At 38.2% G+C, this 18,998-nt stretch overlaps 1 protein-coding gene across 1 annotated transcript in view; it reads right to left on the bottom strand.

The window, feature by feature from the left end:
- Positions 1-18,998, bottom strand: part of SUCLG2 (succinate-CoA ligase GDP-forming subunit beta) — a 125,446-nt gene continuing 106,448 nt past the window's right edge. The window contains exons 10-11 of the mRNA XM_030501600.1: positions 9,406-9,526; positions 1-1,971 (exon numbers count right to left, since the gene is read on the bottom strand). Of these exons, the coding sequence (XP_030357460.1) occupies positions 1,856-1,971; positions 9,406-9,526 (237 nt within the window). The 3' untranslated portion in view covers positions 1-1,855. The remainder of the gene's footprint in view (positions 1,972-9,405; positions 9,527-18,998) is intronic.

Genomic DNA, 18,998 nt, shown 5'->3' with positions numbered 1-18,998 from the left:
TTAAATGGGCTCATTTTTACATTTATTTCATGAAATGGTGTACTCAGCATTAATCTTTGCAGAATAATCATTATGTACACACACAATGAACAGTTTTGAGCCGAGAAGCTGGATACAGTGTGCGACAACATTGCACAGTTCTTCCACAGAATGCTTCTATTTCCAGTATTAAAATATATAAAATAGAGTGTGCCTTTGTCATTTATTGTGGTGAGGTAAACATTGCTTCCTTCGCAGCAGCGTGCTTCCATGCACCTTCACAAGAACTGCTAACGACACCCTTCTCCTTCATTCAGTCAATAAGTACCTACCCAGTGGCATATTTATTGCTCTTCTAATGGTCATACATTTTTTCCTTGAGCAATATGTAGAGAAAGGAATGGAGAAGAAAAAACCTACAGTAATTGATGATAGCAACCTATCTATACCATTTGCATCAGGAGCCAAAGATCAGTGCAGATGATTTATTTTGAATGTAACAGATTTAATGGAAAAGTCAAGAAAAATTTATTTACATTTTTCTAAATAGAACATGGTATTGATTAGAGCTGCTCAAAAATCACAATTAATAATTTATTAGACAAATTTTTACCTCTCTGGCCATTTACAGGACCAGACCATAATATCCACTCATTTGTTCACTGTTCAAATTTATTGATGGTTTTCAGCATGTAATTCCTGGGCTGAGTGAGATCTGTACTGAGTTCTCTAGTTACACAAGCCATTTGATATTGCCTTCTGTTCCCTGAATGAATGATTTGTGTAACTAACAGCTTGGATTTTGACTGTTACAAAATAATATATTACCAAAATAAATCTCGGTCAATATCTGAGTATTGAAACTTACTTTTTCTTTCTTGTATGTATTTTTTACTGAGGCCTGAGAAATCAAATACTTTAAAAATGGAAATGTTAATTTGTGTTTTCTTCGCAATAAATCAGAAATGTTGTTTTTTGGAAGTAAAATCAATTGAAGAGTATTCCATGCTCCTGACAGAAAACTGCTTCAGGTTCTCATCTTACTTTAAAACCTCACAGCAGTGACATCCTTATGAAAGAGGTTAGTTTAACAAGTTAGCAGCCATTTTGTTACTGGCAGACACATTCTCCTAAAGCTCTCTGTATGGCACTGTTACACCCAGAAATACTGCACCTCATTTCCAAAAGCTACGACATAAAATGAATCACATTTTGCTGGCTTATAGGCACAGTGTAAGAAAGGGAAGTCCTTTCACTACCAACTATTCAATCCCTTTTCCTGTTGTGAGGTATACTTTGGCATCTACAAAAGAAAATCATCTTAAGGCAAAACGTGTGACTTCTAAAAAAAGAAAATAAACATTATTCATTTGAATAAAAATAGATAATGAAAGCACAATTTTTTACATTATTGTAAAAATCCATAAAAAATAGAAACACATTATTAATTTGCTGTCTCTTTACAATATAAAAAATATAATCAAAATATTGTGAAATAGGTGAACTATATGTGTTTGATTAAAGAACAATCCTGTTAATAGATGTCAATTATCAATTTTTGTATCTTATCATGACTTTATCAGTGACAATTCTGGAAGGAAAGCAGAAAAAGAGCTGCACGAAGTGAAGTGTTACTTTTTACAATTCTGAGTAACAAAATCACCAAAATCACATTAAAACATACAAACTTTTCAAGAAGTTAGCTGCAAAACTTGTGAAGCCTAAACTTGCAAGCCCATGATCTGAGTTTGCCACAAATTAAGTCCTCTGACATCAATTACTGCTTAGACAAACTCTACTAATCCTCTCCGAAACAGTAACAGGAATGACATCTTGTGCAATACACATACTTCCCATGAGAATAATCTTCAGGTTGTTATTTTTTCGCCACGCTAGCCACTGCCTTCTTTGCTGCATCCTCAAGGTCATTTGCAGATGTGATGGGGAGTCCACTTTCATTCAGAATACGCTGGGCTTCATGAACATTTGTTCCTAAAAAAAGAGCATTGACTATAACTAGGAATTAATGCATAAATGAGCATCTTCTATTAAATCTCTATAAAAGTAGTTAATATTTCAAACTACACATCATTTCCAGTTTAGCAACAGATTCAGTGAGTGGTTTAGACAGAGCTGAGAAGAAGGAACTCTTGATTTCAATGATAATTTTGACAGATAATTTTGATAATAGCACTTGCATCCACAAGAGTGGCCTTGTGAATATGAGAAGGTCAATCCAACATCCACCAGTTAGTAGGGACATCCAGCTAGAGCAGATGAGGGACCATATACCAGGCCTTTAAGACACTGAGAAGATTTAACACATTTATTAGCAAATACCAGCAAATACCAGCTAATCAGCAGCCAATCAACAGCAACTAAAGTTCACCCATGTTAACTGAAAGCTGCAAAATGGGCTATTGAAAGGCAAAGATATGGGTAATCCTGAAAATCTAAGTGGTTTTGAGCTGCTCTTGAATATACTTTTTTACATTTCTGCTAAAAATGGGGAACATAGTGATTTCTGAAGCATTCTGCATGACACCATTCCCTCTGCTGCTGCACTATACTGTTCCACATTGAAGGCAACTGTACAGCTATAGAGTACAATGCTTCGTTTTGTATGTAAAAAGCTCAAATTTAGCCAACAGACTATATGAACACCGAAGGAAAAAAAAATCCCTAATGAAAAAAGGGATTTCAGGAACATAAGTTTCCCCCACTGTTCACACCTGTATAAAAGACGTCGTCTTCCCACTTACTCCAACTCATTCCTTTTGGAAAACAGAGACTAACAGAAAATCTGAATTCTCCAGAGCTTTCTCCAGCAAAGCCAATGGCAGTTTTGATCACTGGTATGCTCTGCATCATGGAAGAACTTGGAGTCTTCCCACTGAGGACGTAGAATCCACATTCTAGGATCAAACGCTAGTCACAAGCACGAGACCCTGGGCTGATCCTCTTTAGGGCCATTTCTACCCCCTCTCTTCCTCCACATCAAGTTTCTTGTTCATTTGCCATGTCAAAATGCTTAATTACTTTGTAATTCCTAGACTTAGCAAAATTAATTTTAATTATATTTGAAGCTATACACTAATGATACTCTTAATTATTAACCAAGCGAGGAGCATACTCTTTACTGTGCAACTTCCAGAATGCTCATTTTAAAGGGTGTCTCTGTTGGGGTTTTTTTTTTGGCAGACTTTATAAAAAGTCTGAAACTCCACAGCAGAAATAGAGAAATTCAAAAGCCTGTTTCATCAGCGTGCTCCGGTCAGGATTCCCACTCCCAGCACCGAAAGAGACCAAAGACATCTCTGTCACAGCAGGTCCCAGCACTTTGTGATAGGAGAGGCAGGTGTCTGGAAGAGGAACGTGGAACCCCATCTCCTATGCTTTAAAAGCACTGGCAGAAGAGGTCATGCTTCCCATTGGTATGCAGAGGACACACTGTAGGACTTGTGAAGGAAGGTCAAAGACATCTGAAATCTCTGATGGAAGGGGGATCTAGTTGCATAGTAACTGTATGCAGTTGCAAGTTCAGAACTGTACAGGACTTTTCCTACAGAAAGAAAGAGTATTATGGGCAAAAAAGAGCATAATATTTGATTTTCTTTTCCAACCATCCTATCAAACATAACGTGGAAGCTGTTAATTGGCAGTACAGAACTGCACAGGGCAGTCAGAAGGCATTACGAAGGTTCTCTTCTCTGTCATGTTCCTCACATTTATATAGTGATTCCCATCAAGTCTTGAAGCTTTTATCTATTATTTAGATACAAGTATGATAAACATTTAAAACAGCCAAGATTGTACTGCTCTCTCAAATAGGATTCTACAAGACAAAGTGTTGTGAGGAGAAGAAAATGGAAAGAGGGAAACTTTCCTGGAAATTTTCCCACAGAGAAAAATACGATGGTGTCTGTGATAGCCACGTATTTAAAACTGACTTTTGCTCTTCACTAAGTGGCCAATATTAATTTACTAACAGGTCAGAGTGGGAAAAATACATTGGATCTATTCTGCACTGCATTGATTGCTATACACACCGCTTGTCTAACATGCATTACAAAATCAATACAAAACGCTAAGAAGGGAGGGGGGAATTTATGCAGGCAAATGAAAAGATGAAAGCTGAAAAAAAAATCTTACTGCAGTCAAAAGAGTAAGGGTACATTCTCTATTTGTTAAAAAACCCCACTGTTTTATAGGCAGGCCACACAACTGAACATATTTTTGAGCATGCATTTCCTCTGCTGTCATTTTCTTGTTTTTAAGCAATACCTTTTTATCCCATTGTGAGAAATATTTTAGATATATGGAGAATACAGAAATTATAATGAGATCCTGCTGACAGCAGAGGTAAGAGTTTTGAAATTAAACATAAAACACTGGAAATGTTTAAGAATATACAAAAGGCATGATCTTATTGCAGTAGATGTTAGGATAAACAAATAAATACTCCCACTATTCTAACATTAACCTCCTGCCACTGGATGGTGTCAGAGATCTGTAAACAGAATCCCACACACAGGCTACCAGAGTAACCTGCCCTTCACCTGCACTGAGGCCAACCCAGAAGCAGTGAAAATCCACAGGACTGAAGGCAATGGGGCTTTTGTTGCTGTTGCTGGGGGTGTTTTTTGTTAGTTTGTGGTGGTGTTTTTTTTAACTGGACTCTATTAAGGCAATGCCTTTGTAATGAGAGAAAGCATCTTTTTCTGTCTGACACATTACTATCAGTGATTCATAGAAAACCAGAAAAGACGTAATTTTATAGCTTCAGGCTTTTTAATCTAAATATCTTTCTTCTGAAACAACCTCTCTCTCTGTTCCTGCAATCTCTCACATTTACACTTCTGCTGCCTTGAAATCTCTTCTATTACTGGCAAAGCAAATCTATTCAACTCATTGCCTAAAAACCCTAGTAATAAATATTCTATGTAAGCATGTTTCTAATGATTGCAAGATTATACTAGCACACATTGTTACAAATGAGTTGAGAGGACTGCACAGGATGAATGAAAGCAAACAAACAAAACACACCAATCATACTCCAAGAAGATTTTGATAATGTTCACTTATTCACCTGCATTGTCATAAAACCATTGGGAACAGACTAAATTGCCACTGCTGAATGCTGATGGCTGGAGAGGATGCAAGATTCTACAATGCCATTTCTAGCTTTTTGGGTAAATAAGATATAACGGGAGAAGAGTTATCTACATTTGATATATCCTAACAAATAGAAGACTTACATAAAAAATTAAACTGCTCTACTCAAAACATTTTGCTATGAGAAAGTATTTCATAATGCGCAGCATGTCTGAAAATTGTCATGAACACATTGTGACCACGTTACATTATCAGCAGCAATGTTTCAGCTTTGATATGCTACACTGATGAGCGTAGTAAAAGTCGAATTTCCCCCCATCATGGATCCAGGTTATGTCATTTGTGCTAGCTCTCAAGCTGGAAACTCACAGCCTCCCAGGGCTCAGAGACAGAGGTACTGGAAAATAAGGGACAAGGTTCAAAGTCCATCACTACCTAACCTTCAGTCATCATCTCATTTGAGGTTTGGCTGGTGATAAGCTTTAATGCTCTTCAGCTGAGGAACTGATGAAGTTTTGGTGGCTTACATGTCTTGTAGCTCTTGGCTCTGGAGCCAAGAATGAATCAACTTTCACTGCCTACTTGTAAGAGACAATTAAACCCTTTCTATTCTGTTCACCTGGTTTGCACTTCTCTATCCCAAACTCTTCCCAAAGAATATTTTAATCTTTTCCATTGCCTCATGTCTACATCCTACCTGGGAAAGACACGTTTAAATTGCTACTGAATGTTTAAACCCAGGATGTCTGTAGAGGTGAATAAAGTTCTAGATGTGACTTCGGAATAGCCCATTCTTCTCTTGAGGCACCTTGGGATACTAAAAGTCACAGACATACATACTAGACCATACATGTGAGCAAGATATATAAGCTGGAGCAAAATTTCACTTGTGTGTAAAAGATTTCTGAATATATTTAAACAATCACTAGACTCTGAAGAACACTGAAGGTCACCAATCACATGGCCGAAAAAAATGATAGGAAATTTCAGATTTAGACATTTGAATAAAAGTCAACTTGCTTCTAGCTGTGTTTCAACATATTAAGTGGTTCTAATTCCTCCCAATTCCTCCCAATTCTTCTTGTCCCAGAGAAGAAGTCACTTGTTGAGAGAATGTAAAATTTCCAGCATAAGAAGAGGATATCTAATTCACAATTCTTTTTCATTCTTTCCTCTTTTTATCTAACTCTAAACTGCATAAATGAGAAACAAGGTTTGGCTTCTATTCAGCATCCCTAGTTAGTTTTCACAAAACTTAATTAAGTACATTACATTTTAAAGAGTGAAAAATCCTGCATAAAACTAGCAGAAGTTAGCTTTCTACATCTGTAAAACATAAAACCTGGAATATGTGATTTCTCAATTTGTCCATGACCCTTTTAAACAATAATCCTGTGCCTCAGCTGGTGAGTTCTTTACTGATAAGGCACGTAGAATACAAGTAATTATAAAGTTACCATTTTCAAAGAGGAGAGTAATCCTTTCTTTATCCACTGGTAAAACAGCTTGTAATTATTATACAACTGAGAACAAAGATTTGTCCACAGAATCCTGCTAAATCAAGACAGATTTGACTGATTAAAACTCTAGTCATCAAGACATTTGTAATACAGTGCATGCAGGCAAAGAGTCTTTAAAGTGCAGGTCACAAATCTGTTAGATTTATGGGAATAATCATGAACCTTCTGTTGGAAAAATGTTCAAAATGGAAATCCAAAGAAGTGCTTGTCCTTTTCTCTCCTTTTGAAGTACAAAATGTTACCAGTGATGTTTCAAAAGGCCTTGCGTAGCCTTAGTACTTTCACAGTATTCATTACTAGTTCAAAATCGTTCTATGTTTCAATAACCTGGTGTGAGTTCAAAGAAGAACAATGAAGATGACTAAGGATCCAGAAGGATTGATTTCTGAGGAAATCTGGCTGGGTGATTAAGGAGGCAAAGAAAGCAGGAGTTACATTCCCACAGTTTCTAAGTACAAGATCTGACAGTTGTAAACATCTTAGCTCTTTGTTCAGGATGAACTAGTTGACTCTATGAACTGACGGGTAACACTAGAAATGAGAGAAGGAATTAAAATCTTTTCCGATAAATATTATGCAAAAGTGGGAGTTTGCTGTACTAATTCAGGACAGAGTTTCCTAAAGAAAACATGGCATTGCCATCTCTGGAGTTAGCAATTGGTCTAGGAGAAGCATTATTACAAACCTAGTAAAGAGTGAGCAACCATGGGCTCATGGGCTCATGGTCAACAAAAGATGTACGCTTTAAATCTGTGTTTGACATTCTGAAGACTCAGCTTTGAACTCTGTGGAGGAAGCAGCACAGGGCTCAGAAAGGTCCAGGCGCAAGAGGAACAGGCACCGTGCAGTCACCTCTGCAGGGCTTTCTGCAAGCCCCAGGCGGAAGTGCTCCTGCTCCACACTTTCTCACCACCTCTTCCAGAAAAACTCCACGGTGCAATAGCACTGCGACTCTCCTCACTCAGCCTCTGCAATCTCCCACAAGCCACGTTAAAAAAAGACAAATAAACATTCACCCTTACTTGTGCACAACCATGGGAGTTATCGGAAGTACTGGAGAAAGGTCAAGAAAACCCAATGGCAGACCTAGCAGACTGCAGTTTAAAATGAGCAAGTTGATTTTCTTGTTTCTCTTACACCAGTTTCAAATACTGCAATAGAAACAAACTTGTAACTGTTTTGTTCATAAGGAAAACTAATGGCTTTTGCAGTATCTTCGCTTAAGAAGTAACAGCTACGATAGATGAGAAGTCTTGCAGGTCTGACAGATAAACTTTTTCCCAGCTATGACAGACAGGAAAAGTTTGTTGCTATGACAAAAAGCTACACAAGATTGCCTAGAGCTGATAAACAATGAGATTCTATATTATGAAACTTTCCTGCTTCCAACCAACATCCATCAGTCTCCTTGATCCATATTAAACTGACTTCTTACTCTCGTAAGGTGTTTAGTGGTCCTGCATCACCCCAAAGAAATTTTTCACAATTTGTTTCTAAAATCCATTTTAAAAGTAGTTGAAATTTCCTGCACTAACCACAGCAAAAGTCTGCCCATGTCAAACCAAGAATGCACACTGGAAAGTGTTTGAACCCAGCAGGGAAATGCATGGCACAACTTTTACAGGAAACAATTGTATGTCACGGGCTGTGGTCTCCCCTGACGTGAACTATGTATCATGTGTAATGTACCAGGAGAAGGAGGGATGGGAAAACCCTGCTTTGTGGTGAAAGGAAACAAGCCCTGACCAAAGGGCTTCGTCGGTAACCTGCATCTTCATGAGTCCTGGTGACTTTTGAAAAGGAACAAGTCTGCTGCTTTCAGAACTTTTTCTCCTTCCCCCTCTATCAGAGTGTTAAACCCCACCTTTGTTTTGCATCTCAGGTACATAAAGGGATGCATTTCCTCCTTTCATCACCAGTGCTGAGTGATAGGACACTTTATGCTCTTTACACACACCCAAAAATGAAAATTGATGTTTTTGACAAACAGGCCTTAGAAAAACCCAAAACCAAGCAGAAACCCATCCATTTTCCAAACCTACTCAGCAAAAAAGAAATGTTTTAAGCTTGCCAGAGTTGTGTGCTGATTTCAACCAAAGCAGTTTTATTCAACGGCAGCAGAAGAATCTTCCTTCCCTCCTCAGGGTACTTCTCAGAAATTAGAGACAGAACTCCATACCCACTGCCGCTATATTAAAGCCAGTAACTGCCAAAGAGCACTCTTCCTTACCTCTCTATTACCTTTTTGTTTCCAGTTTAATAATGCTGGATGTACCAAAAAAGTATTCCTTACCAAATCTTCTGGTTTTAATGGATTTTAGCCTGATAATTGGGCAGAAGAACATGTTACAGTAATCTCTCTCTCAAAAATACTGTTTCTAACATCTTCCTTTTAATTACGATACTGAAGGAAGTTTAAGAAAACTGTTATGTTGCTGCAGGTTTAGCAATAATGGAATTGCATTCAGTAAAAAAAATCATTTGAAAAAGAAATGGCTTCCAGTAAATAGAAACTTGCAGCAAAATAACTTTTACTTACATTGCAAATCTTACAAATAAAACTGTAAAACTTTCATTGTAAAATTTCATTGCTTCAAGTACCACCAGAGACCAGGAATACAGAAGTAAGTAAGGGAAGAGTTTATTGACTTCAGGTCATTCTATGGTTGAAGAATGGGATGTATTCTTATTGTGTGAGACTAATCTGTTTGGAACTTAGCGATGGAAGAATGCCAAAGTGGACTACTGTGCACCTGAGGGACGATTTTTGTCTGAAACCATCAGCACTCACCTTCCAGTCTGACCACCAGAGGTACTTTCAGCTCAAGCTCTCGGCAGGCTTTGGTAATGCCATTGGCTATAATGGCACAGTTCACAATCCCACCAAATATGTTCACAAGTATGGCTTCAACCTGTAGGAAAGACACAAGTGTAGGAATTAAGTGGGGTTTTTTTCTGTGTTTTGTTTTGGCTTTGTTTTTAAATAAACACAGATAAAAGATCCAAACAAGAGTACCAATTCTCCTCTGTCAGGCAGGTTCTCATTTATGGAAGGTACAAGCTTCACCTCTGTACTCAGAGAACTTGGTTCTGAGTCTACTGTTTCTGTAGTATGTAGCAGTGATTAGCTGCCTTGGTCTAAACTGGCATGGTAATTAATGCCATAGACACATTATTACATAGAAAAGAGGAATTTTTACCAAAAAGTATAAATAAAAAGAGATTAAACAATCTATATTTTGGATTTTTTTTCATGCCTTGAATAATCGTCAGGTTTGAGCTCAGAAAACACAGTGTATGAATGTGTGGATACAGAGGGAATGAAATATTCATGTGTGAATAATGAACAAAACAATCTGGATATGCACTATATCATAAACAGTGCAGAGGAAAAGGTAATATACTTGCCCTGACTTGATAAAGAGGAGTAAAAATCCCTTCTAATTAACAAGGAGAGGCATGTAATGAAGAGCATTCATTACAAGAGATTAACTGATAGCCTCAAAAAACTGCTATTCATCAGTTTCTGGAAACTGAAATTCCTGCACCCAATTCACAATTTAATTACCCTTCACAATGTACAAGACATTAATACATACAAGATATTGACGTGGTTTCTTTCCACTTGGTAAGGTAGTATAATTGAACCCAAGTTCATAGACCAGGCTTCCCACCACAGCCTATAAAGCCAAGGGGACACCGTACAGATGAAGCTATGCTATGTCTTGTCTACAATGGGGCTAATCCACAACATTTGGGGTACTCTACAATAAGCTTTACTGGGTGTCACAAACAAGCTTTGCCAGAATGCTGTTGACTCAAAAGACAACAAGATAAAGAAGGGATTAGGTTTGAAGGAAAGAAATATCACTGGATTTCACTTGTGCACAATGTCAACTGCAATTATGCTTAACTCATTGCACAAGATGAACGGATTCACTTTGCCCACCTCCAGGTAGCCAGACTCATACCAGCACCAAGAAAATTCCCTGCAGTCACACACGTTTATAGCTCTGCACAATCAGGTTTAATATTTCTCTGCAGACAAAATGTGACAATTAACACTTGTGATGTGCAGTCACACACACAGATTGAAAGCTCACCACTGTTTGTAATACCGCCATCCACAATGCAGCAATAAAAAAGGAGGGGAAAAAAACCCTCACCAAATACTTTGCTTACCATAAGAAATCATTTCACCCTTAAGCAGTACCCTAGACTGCAAAAACATCACTTACTAGACCCAGGGCAGTGTTTACATTGCACTGCTGAACTCCAATGCTATAACAGTCATAAAATGAAGATGGCAATAAGAAGACCTCATTGATATCTCTCTCATCACTTGCTGCTCCCCCCAGCTCCAAGATGTTTCATGATGCCACCCAAAGTGGTCAGAACAGTCCCCATTTGACCATATAGGACACGGCCCCATTTTCTCCTCCCGAGCTTACTAGACACCAACTCTTCCACCTAGTTTTCCAGTGCCGGCATCCTAGGACGCTGCCTGCCTGCTATGTGTCTCCTTACTATTTGCAGTGGAGTCATCTAATTAAGGTATCAGAAGGAAATTAATAATCCAGCCAAATCAGAACATAAAATTTAATTGATTTTATAACTCTTAAGAGTTTAGACATGGGTCAACACTTTAATGTATGCATTTACCAGTGCAGGTGTTTCTGGATATTAAGTTGGTGATGCCATTGCAATTATTTATTTCACCTTTGCGTTGTTACAAAACCCTTAACTCTGTAGAAGCTACCAATAGTGAAAACTTAGAAAGCTCCTTCTCTGCATTGCTCCTACTGCTTGTGTACATGCAAACATTCTTGGTGTCAGGAGGTAAGAACACATACAGAAAAAACTGAGCCCTTCAAACTCTTACCACATTAACCCTTATGGGAGAGAGAGATCTATGCAAAACACGGATGTTAAAATATACTAGTGACGGATTCTAACAGTCGGACAAGCCAGAGACACCATTCTGCCCTTTCTAATACATACTCCTAATTCAGGGACATTGCACCAGGCATGTGACAGATCAACTTAACCGAGTGTGTTTACATTATTAGAGATAAGGAGGAGGATTTTATGCCTAGTACAGATATTTTAATTCCTAATGCAGACATTCTCATTTAAGGATCTGCTTTTCAGCTTTCAAGCTGAATTCTAATCAGGTCTTCTAATCCATTGGCAGCAAAAGGGGGGAAAATAAAGTTGAAGGAAATAAGATGCAGCTTGGATAATTGATGTTTGTATGCTTGGCTTTAATAAAAATACACTGTTAAATTAGAGAGGAGTCTAAAAGGATTCAATCAATAAGAAACTGAATCAGGAAGAGAATTCAATCTCGGGTTTTATTGTAATCTTCCAAATAAGCCAAAAGATCAGTCCAAATGATGCTGACTGTAACTCCACTGAAATCTGTGAACATTGCTTATATATGCTTCTGTAGCCTGACTAGATCTTGCATTTCCAGCTGAAAGAACTTTAACAGTCAGACCCCGTAGATAGATGAAAAGGTTTTCAGTATTTCATGTGCACAGAGGATGCACAGTCTCTGTATTATTTAAGTCTGTAAGAGAAATAAACCTCCCATTGTATACCAGAACCATTAAATACTAATATGCTCGGTATCTAATGTATACAGACTATTAGACATACTAAGGAGAGGGCAAACTGTCTACACACAAGACAGGTTATTTGATAGCATTATTATTCTAATAACCATTTTTACCTGACAGCATACCTTATAAAATTATTTTGTATTTCAGCAACACTATTAAAGAAACTAAAGATATCACTATATTCACAGGTTAGGTTCCTTCCAGCCACCAAACAACTGAGAGATGTGAAATCACCATCAAATGTACTTGCAACTGATTATGGACTTCTCTGGAGGAATAAGGAACCCACAAGAGAATGAAGACATCATTATCAACAGTGGTAACAACCCGCAGTCTGCTAGGACTAAGCACCAATGCTGGGAAACAAAAGCAATAGCAACTAAGCAAAAGCTTCATTATCACCATCTTCATGCTAGGCATAGGACTGAATCTTCACAAATACTGCAAGATCCATCAATCCTAGAGCTCCTAAATACTATATGAACATATACGTAGCCTTTTCTCTCTTTATATATGAAATTAGATATATTTATGTATGCTCTATCTATATAAAAACTAACAGCTTTAATTAACAGTGTCTTTTTGTTCAAGGAATCCTTGACAAAGCCTGCGATTCTGCTTTGAATGTTTGGCACAAAACCCCCACATCAGATGAACGTAACTGTACACTACCTGAGGTAATGATAAGAGACTACTGTTAGAACTGTACTGAATCACTGGCATAATCCACAAGGCTGCCAGATTCCATGCAACTAAGGGCATTTTACATACAGGAGAAGCATCTTTAGCATATAGCATACCTGCCTGCACTCCAGAAAAGATACAGTGTGTGCATTTATTGCATTTTATTCTTTTTTTCTCTCTTTATAATATTCTCAGCCTTAACAAAATGCACACTGACATCTGATTATCATACACATAAGAATTAACGCAGGCAGCACCTTCCCTACAGTCCATTTATAAATCTATACACAGGACGTCTCGCTGTCTGCAGCAGCTGCATTCCAACCTGCTGACCTTCAGAGCCTGCACTAACACCACGAATTCTGTACACAAAAAGAGGGAGGACGAAAACTTGACACTTGCAAGTTGTTATTTCTTTCATTTCTTACCTTTGTCATTACCACTGAACAATTACAACAGGCTTAGGATGATAATGCACCATAGCACTGAACAACGGCAGCTACTTCATACAAGGTAAAGCTCTGAATCTCACAAATCCAAACACGAATGCAAATGAACTGAGGCTGAGGTTTCATAATCATTTGAAGATGACCAAAGTATGCGTAACCACCAAAGCTGCTCTCTTGCTTTTTCCCTCCCTCCTCTGCACATAACCATGATTGAATGAACCCCTCCCATGCTCAAATAAGCCCCTGATCCATGCGGATGCCAAAACAGCTCCTGCATCCAATTGTCCCTGCGGACAGAAAAACACTGGCCCTGAAGCAAGGAAGAACCCCTAACGTGCTGTTAGGACCCATGATAAGGAATGTGTCAGCCAATTGTGAAGCCATTTTCTTAGCCATTACCTTTCAGGATCAGAATGAGTATTAGGTATGTTCAAAAATATGAGGTTGAAAGCACAACTAGAGAACAAACCTCTTCTGAATACTACTGAAAATGTATGGAACATATGTGTTTTAAAATATTTGTTTTAATAAAGTATTTCAGGATGGCTGACATAAAGATAGCTCAAAACCGTAATCCAACTTTCAGATCCCTTAAGCAAAAGTTCCTGCTTGTGTATTTTTAATGAGAAACTCTTACAAAAAAACAACCCCATTATCTTATCTGATGGCAGCAGCAACTGCAACAGTTTTCCAGCTCTGAGCAACGCTGGATGCACACCTCGTGACTTCGGATGCATCTTCTCCCTTACATGCACACACAGACTCATGAACATTCTCAGAGTGAACTATAAATATTATTACAAAAAACACCAATATTATCTCTGACCTTGCTGTAAAATGATTGTTCTGAAGCTCAATCAATCTATTTTAGATCAAAACAAGCTATTTGGAAACTGTCAGTAAAACTACATCTGCAGCAAATTAAAAGCTACTTTAGCAAAGAACTTGCTTGCAGATTGCTTTGACTAAAATTAGACAAAAACACCTTTATATACCAAGCTAACTGAATTCATTTACTAACCACCCCTAGCTCTTTCCTCAACTAAAAGCATACCCAGACAGTATAAAGCAGACTATATTTGTCAGGTTTTCTTCTTCAGGGTGCCACAGGTCACATCTACATCCAAGACAGTGGGTTTGCATGGTACAGCTGGCAAATATGTTCCCGCCTGGAGGCTTCTAGCATTTTTTGTGGTTAAAACACGTGTCATGTCTCCCAATCTTTCTGGACAGTGAAGTCTGATTTTCTGCAAAAACACGTTCTTTTACCAAACTAAATTATTAAGTTGGCAGAAAATAACTAAGAAAAGCAAGCCAGCAGCATACTGCCAGGCATTTGCTGCTTCTCTTCGTCCTTCAACATAATAAACACCAGCAGAAGGATGGTATCTCAAATTGCTCAAACAAAAGAATGTGGGGAAGCTCCCACTGCAGGGTGCTGGGAGCATCTGAAGATGCAGATGTATTCCCAGATCATGGAGGGAAAATAAAGGGGCTGTAACATACAGCTGGATCCAGACACCCAGTACTACAAACATACACAAGCAACAAGCACTGTCACTAGGACTTTTGTATTCCCATTCTGCTCTTCAGAGATGTGCAGCTCTTAAGTCCCAGGGAATCCCAGTTAAAAAGAAGGGTATTCACCACTTCTAAAATCCATCATCCAGGTTGCAGTTTGGCCTCACAAAGATCCATCAGCCTTTGCAGCAATGACATGCGCAAGCTTCTTTCTCACAGGGCTGGAAGATTGTGGGAACATTTACCAACAGCAAAGCATCAAGAAGTGCTGCAGTTTAGAGATATGCGAAGCAAGATACACGTACATGAACATGACATTGCCAGGATTAGAGAATCCCAGGAACATATTTAGCTACAGGTAAGCAAGGAACTTTCATTTAATTTTGTAGAGGCTACACCTTGGTTTATGAAGAAAGAAATCCTCAGCATGACAAGCAGAAAGTGAGCCTCCTTGTTAGCTGTTTTGCAGATACAGATGCTGAGGCAGAGAGCTGAGGACATTTTCCAAACCCTGTGGAGATGGTTTAGTTTACCTGGATTACAAATCACATGTTCTTGTGTCTCAGACAAACAGCTATTCCCTATCCCTCAATGAGTAGAGAACAATATTAAGAAAAATACAAAACCACTGTGTAAAATGCGATGCATAGTTCTTCACTTCGAATCTAATAACGTCTGTTTAATCCTTCCTATTATTCCATTGGTCTTCATTATTCATTCATTCACAACTCACAAAATTTGTTTCAATGTGTTATCTCCAACTCTCAATGCAATGTAATAAAATGTAATAAAACACAGGTGCCACACACTTGCATCTTCACTCCACATATTTCTGCTCCAACTGATAAGTCAGATACAAACATTTTTTTAATGTCTCTATATTATTATGATTTGGATCACAGGTCAAATGTAACTTTTTCTAATCCATTTTGAAATATTACTGTACCTTCTATATCAGAAAACATTTATGGTTCATTTGAAAATAAAGATTAAACCTACTGTATCAGAGCAGTACAAAAGATTTACAAACAGAAACAATTGCTTAGAATATCCACTAGAGGACAGTGCAATTCAATGTGGAAAAGAGATCTAAAAATCCCCTTGGAAAGAAGAGCAGGGTTATTTTTTCTACTTAAAGCCAAACTATCTCATTTTACTTTATAAAAATGATGCAAAATATTATTTTGCCTCTTTGCGATGGAATTTTGAAAGTCTGAAGGTGATAAATTTAAGCAGGTTGAATCAACAAAAAGCAAAGCAAGAAAGTCTGCAGTGAGGTGAAAAAATACTGATACAATGCCATTTTGAATGGTTTCTATTCTAAAATGACTATTCTAAAATAGGTCATGGTTTAAAATTCACTAGTTTATTCACAGGGTTTAAAATTCACCCTTCTGCCACAGCAGGAAAAGAGCTCTAATGAATCTTCAAAACAAAATTGAGGGTTTTTTTGTCTGGGCAGGAACTGACAGGTAGGAAAAGCAGATTAAGGATTTTCTCCAGTGCTACTTTTTAGCCTGTATTCAAGAGGTTCCTGAGGAATGCAAGTGTCAGAGATTGAACACCCTGTTTCTGATACATCATTCATTGTATGTTAAGCCCTTATCCGGAACGGCTGGTGAGGTGCTGGTATTTGGCCTGCAGACCAGCCCAACACTGGAGGAAGGCCTTTCAGAGATGTGACTCCTTTGGTGCCACACTAAGAGCACCAGATACTGCAGCTTTGCAAAATCAAGCCTTGTGGCTCCAGTTTCTGATGTGCTAAACCAGCCCACAGTCGTCAGTCCTTCCTGCTCACAGCAAATTCAGGATCCAGAACAGGATACACTGCTATTGGCTTTTGCTGGTTTGAAAATGATTCAGTGACAATCCTCCACTAATTGACCAGATTTGGGTTGTGGTGCTTTGATGGGATAAGAAAAACATGCATGTAAGAGGGTTCTGTAGCACGGAGAGCTCTGGTGCCCTTTGATACCAAAGATAGCTCCAGAAGGGACCACCACGAACATTTCTGTCTGGGGACTTGGTCTTACCCCTCTATAGCACTGACATAAGAAAGAAGTTAAGGGATCAAAGCTCATTAAAGTACTGGTATGAGATGAAATGAGGACTGGCAGATAGTGCACCACAGTATGGTATTGGAAACAGTCCCTGGAGATCTTCCTTTGCTCAGCTGCAAGAAGCCTGTGTTTTGGAAACAGAAATATTCCAATTCTAGGCACACAGCCTCCTTTAAATTCCAGAATATGATGGCAGGCAGCAATGTGACCTCAGGAGCCTTCATTTCAATATTACTTTTCTGTGAGACAAGTCTCGCACTGAGATGGTTTTGGGAACAACATGCACTCTGCACACACTCAGCCCTGGCACAAACACATTCATCATGGTAATGCCGACAATCCCATGTGAATTCCCAGGAAGACAAAAACAAAAGGCAAAAAAAAAAAAAAGGGGTAAGGGGTATGTCAATCATCATGACCTTGCATTTCTGCTCAGGAGAACAAGAAAAAAATAATGCCTAATCTTTGAAACAGACCTTGATTTTCTCCCCATATTGAGAGCTGGGAACTCACTTCACATGAAGATTTCGTCTTCTGTTTATAGAAAGCACAGGAATCGAGAAGCTGGAATTTTGAGACTCCACACGTTGAAAGATTCACACTGTAAGACTTCACAGCACCACAGTTATCTGTCATTTCTTTTTCCTATCATATGTTCAGCTCCACACCTTGTTCTGGGTAAGGGACAGGCCCAACTACCACTTTTCAAGCCATCACGGCAAGGGATTTATTTTCTGTAACCAACAGACATCAAAACCTATCTTTATTCCCGCTTTAGAAATAGCCTTAGAAACATAAATACTGTATTTATCTAGAGTATCAAAATACTAAGTGATTGTACTCATCACAAGGGATAAAAGAGAAGAACAGTTATTCTTATGTTCTAGAGTGACTTGGGATCTTCTTATTTCGTCACCTGAGAAACATCTCTGACATGTATTCCCCATGCAGAAGAGAATGAAATGCTACAGAAGCTCCTATCTAGGTCATGCTGCTTTTCTTACAGAGACAATGGAAACTTTTAAAAAGGAATTCTGTACTTCAAGAAGCATAATTAAAGTATAAAAATGCTTTGTCATGGGTACTGAACTGTACATGCACGTCTGAAATCTCCAAATAATTAAACCTCGTTCTTTTATGGCAACATTGTAGTCATCAAAAACGTGAATTGCTGTGCTCATGAGGTTCTGAATTACTGCCACATAAAAATCAGCTCACTATTAACACGTAGGCAAATAAAAATAGAAATAGTAAAACTGAGAAAGGTATGAAAAAGAGTGACAGAGATACTGAACAAGCTTTGTTACAGAAAGATTAAATGAACTAGGACTTTCCATCTTAGAAGAGGAATGCTGAAGGAGGATATACAGCAAAGATTGCAAGTAGCAAGAGAAAAAAGGAAGAAGGTGCAAAACCATTTTGTACCTGCCTCCGGGTAATTTTATTTCTTAGTTCTTACAATGCTGAAGATGATGAAGATACAAAGGGTGCCCTTTTACTGCTATTTTAAATACAGCATATAGTAATTGCATGAAACTCAGTGCCAAAGGATATTGCTTATGTCAAAAGCATATATGAGTTGAGAATATACCGTAACAAATTCATTGAAGGAAAGCCTCCCAACACTTGTAAATACAAGGATATCAAAGACTACTAGAGAGCAGGGGGAATACATTGGAGGAGTACCCTCACAAAGTTGTCTTGTGTTCTTCTCTCAGAACCTGCTTTTGGCTACTACTGGAGAAAAAAGATCATATGCAGACAGATCCAAATCTTACTCAATGGAGTTATACTCTTCCATTAAAACAAAACCTATACCCATAAGTTCTTTATTACATCTGTGCACACTCCTCCTCCCGTCCAAATTAAATCACAAAATAGTTAATGCTGGAGTCATATATTCCTGTCAGTTTCAATGATTACAATACTGTCTAATCTCAGCAGTTACCACTTAATATCATCAAGTATGTGCCACCAGATAAGTGATCAGAATGGGTGATTGATTATTTCTCTTTTTATTTTAGTACAATTAATTCCTTGCCCTTT

This window comes from Strigops habroptila, chromosome 11 (assembly GCF_004027225.2).
Source record: "Strigops habroptila isolate Jane chromosome 11, bStrHab1.2.pri, whole genome shotgun sequence".
Classification (NCBI taxonomy): domain Eukaryota; kingdom Metazoa; phylum Chordata; class Aves; order Psittaciformes; family Psittacidae; genus Strigops; species Strigops habroptila.
The sequence above is the reverse complement of the archived record's forward strand: the minus strand, read 5'-3'. Positions and strand labels throughout refer to the sequence as shown.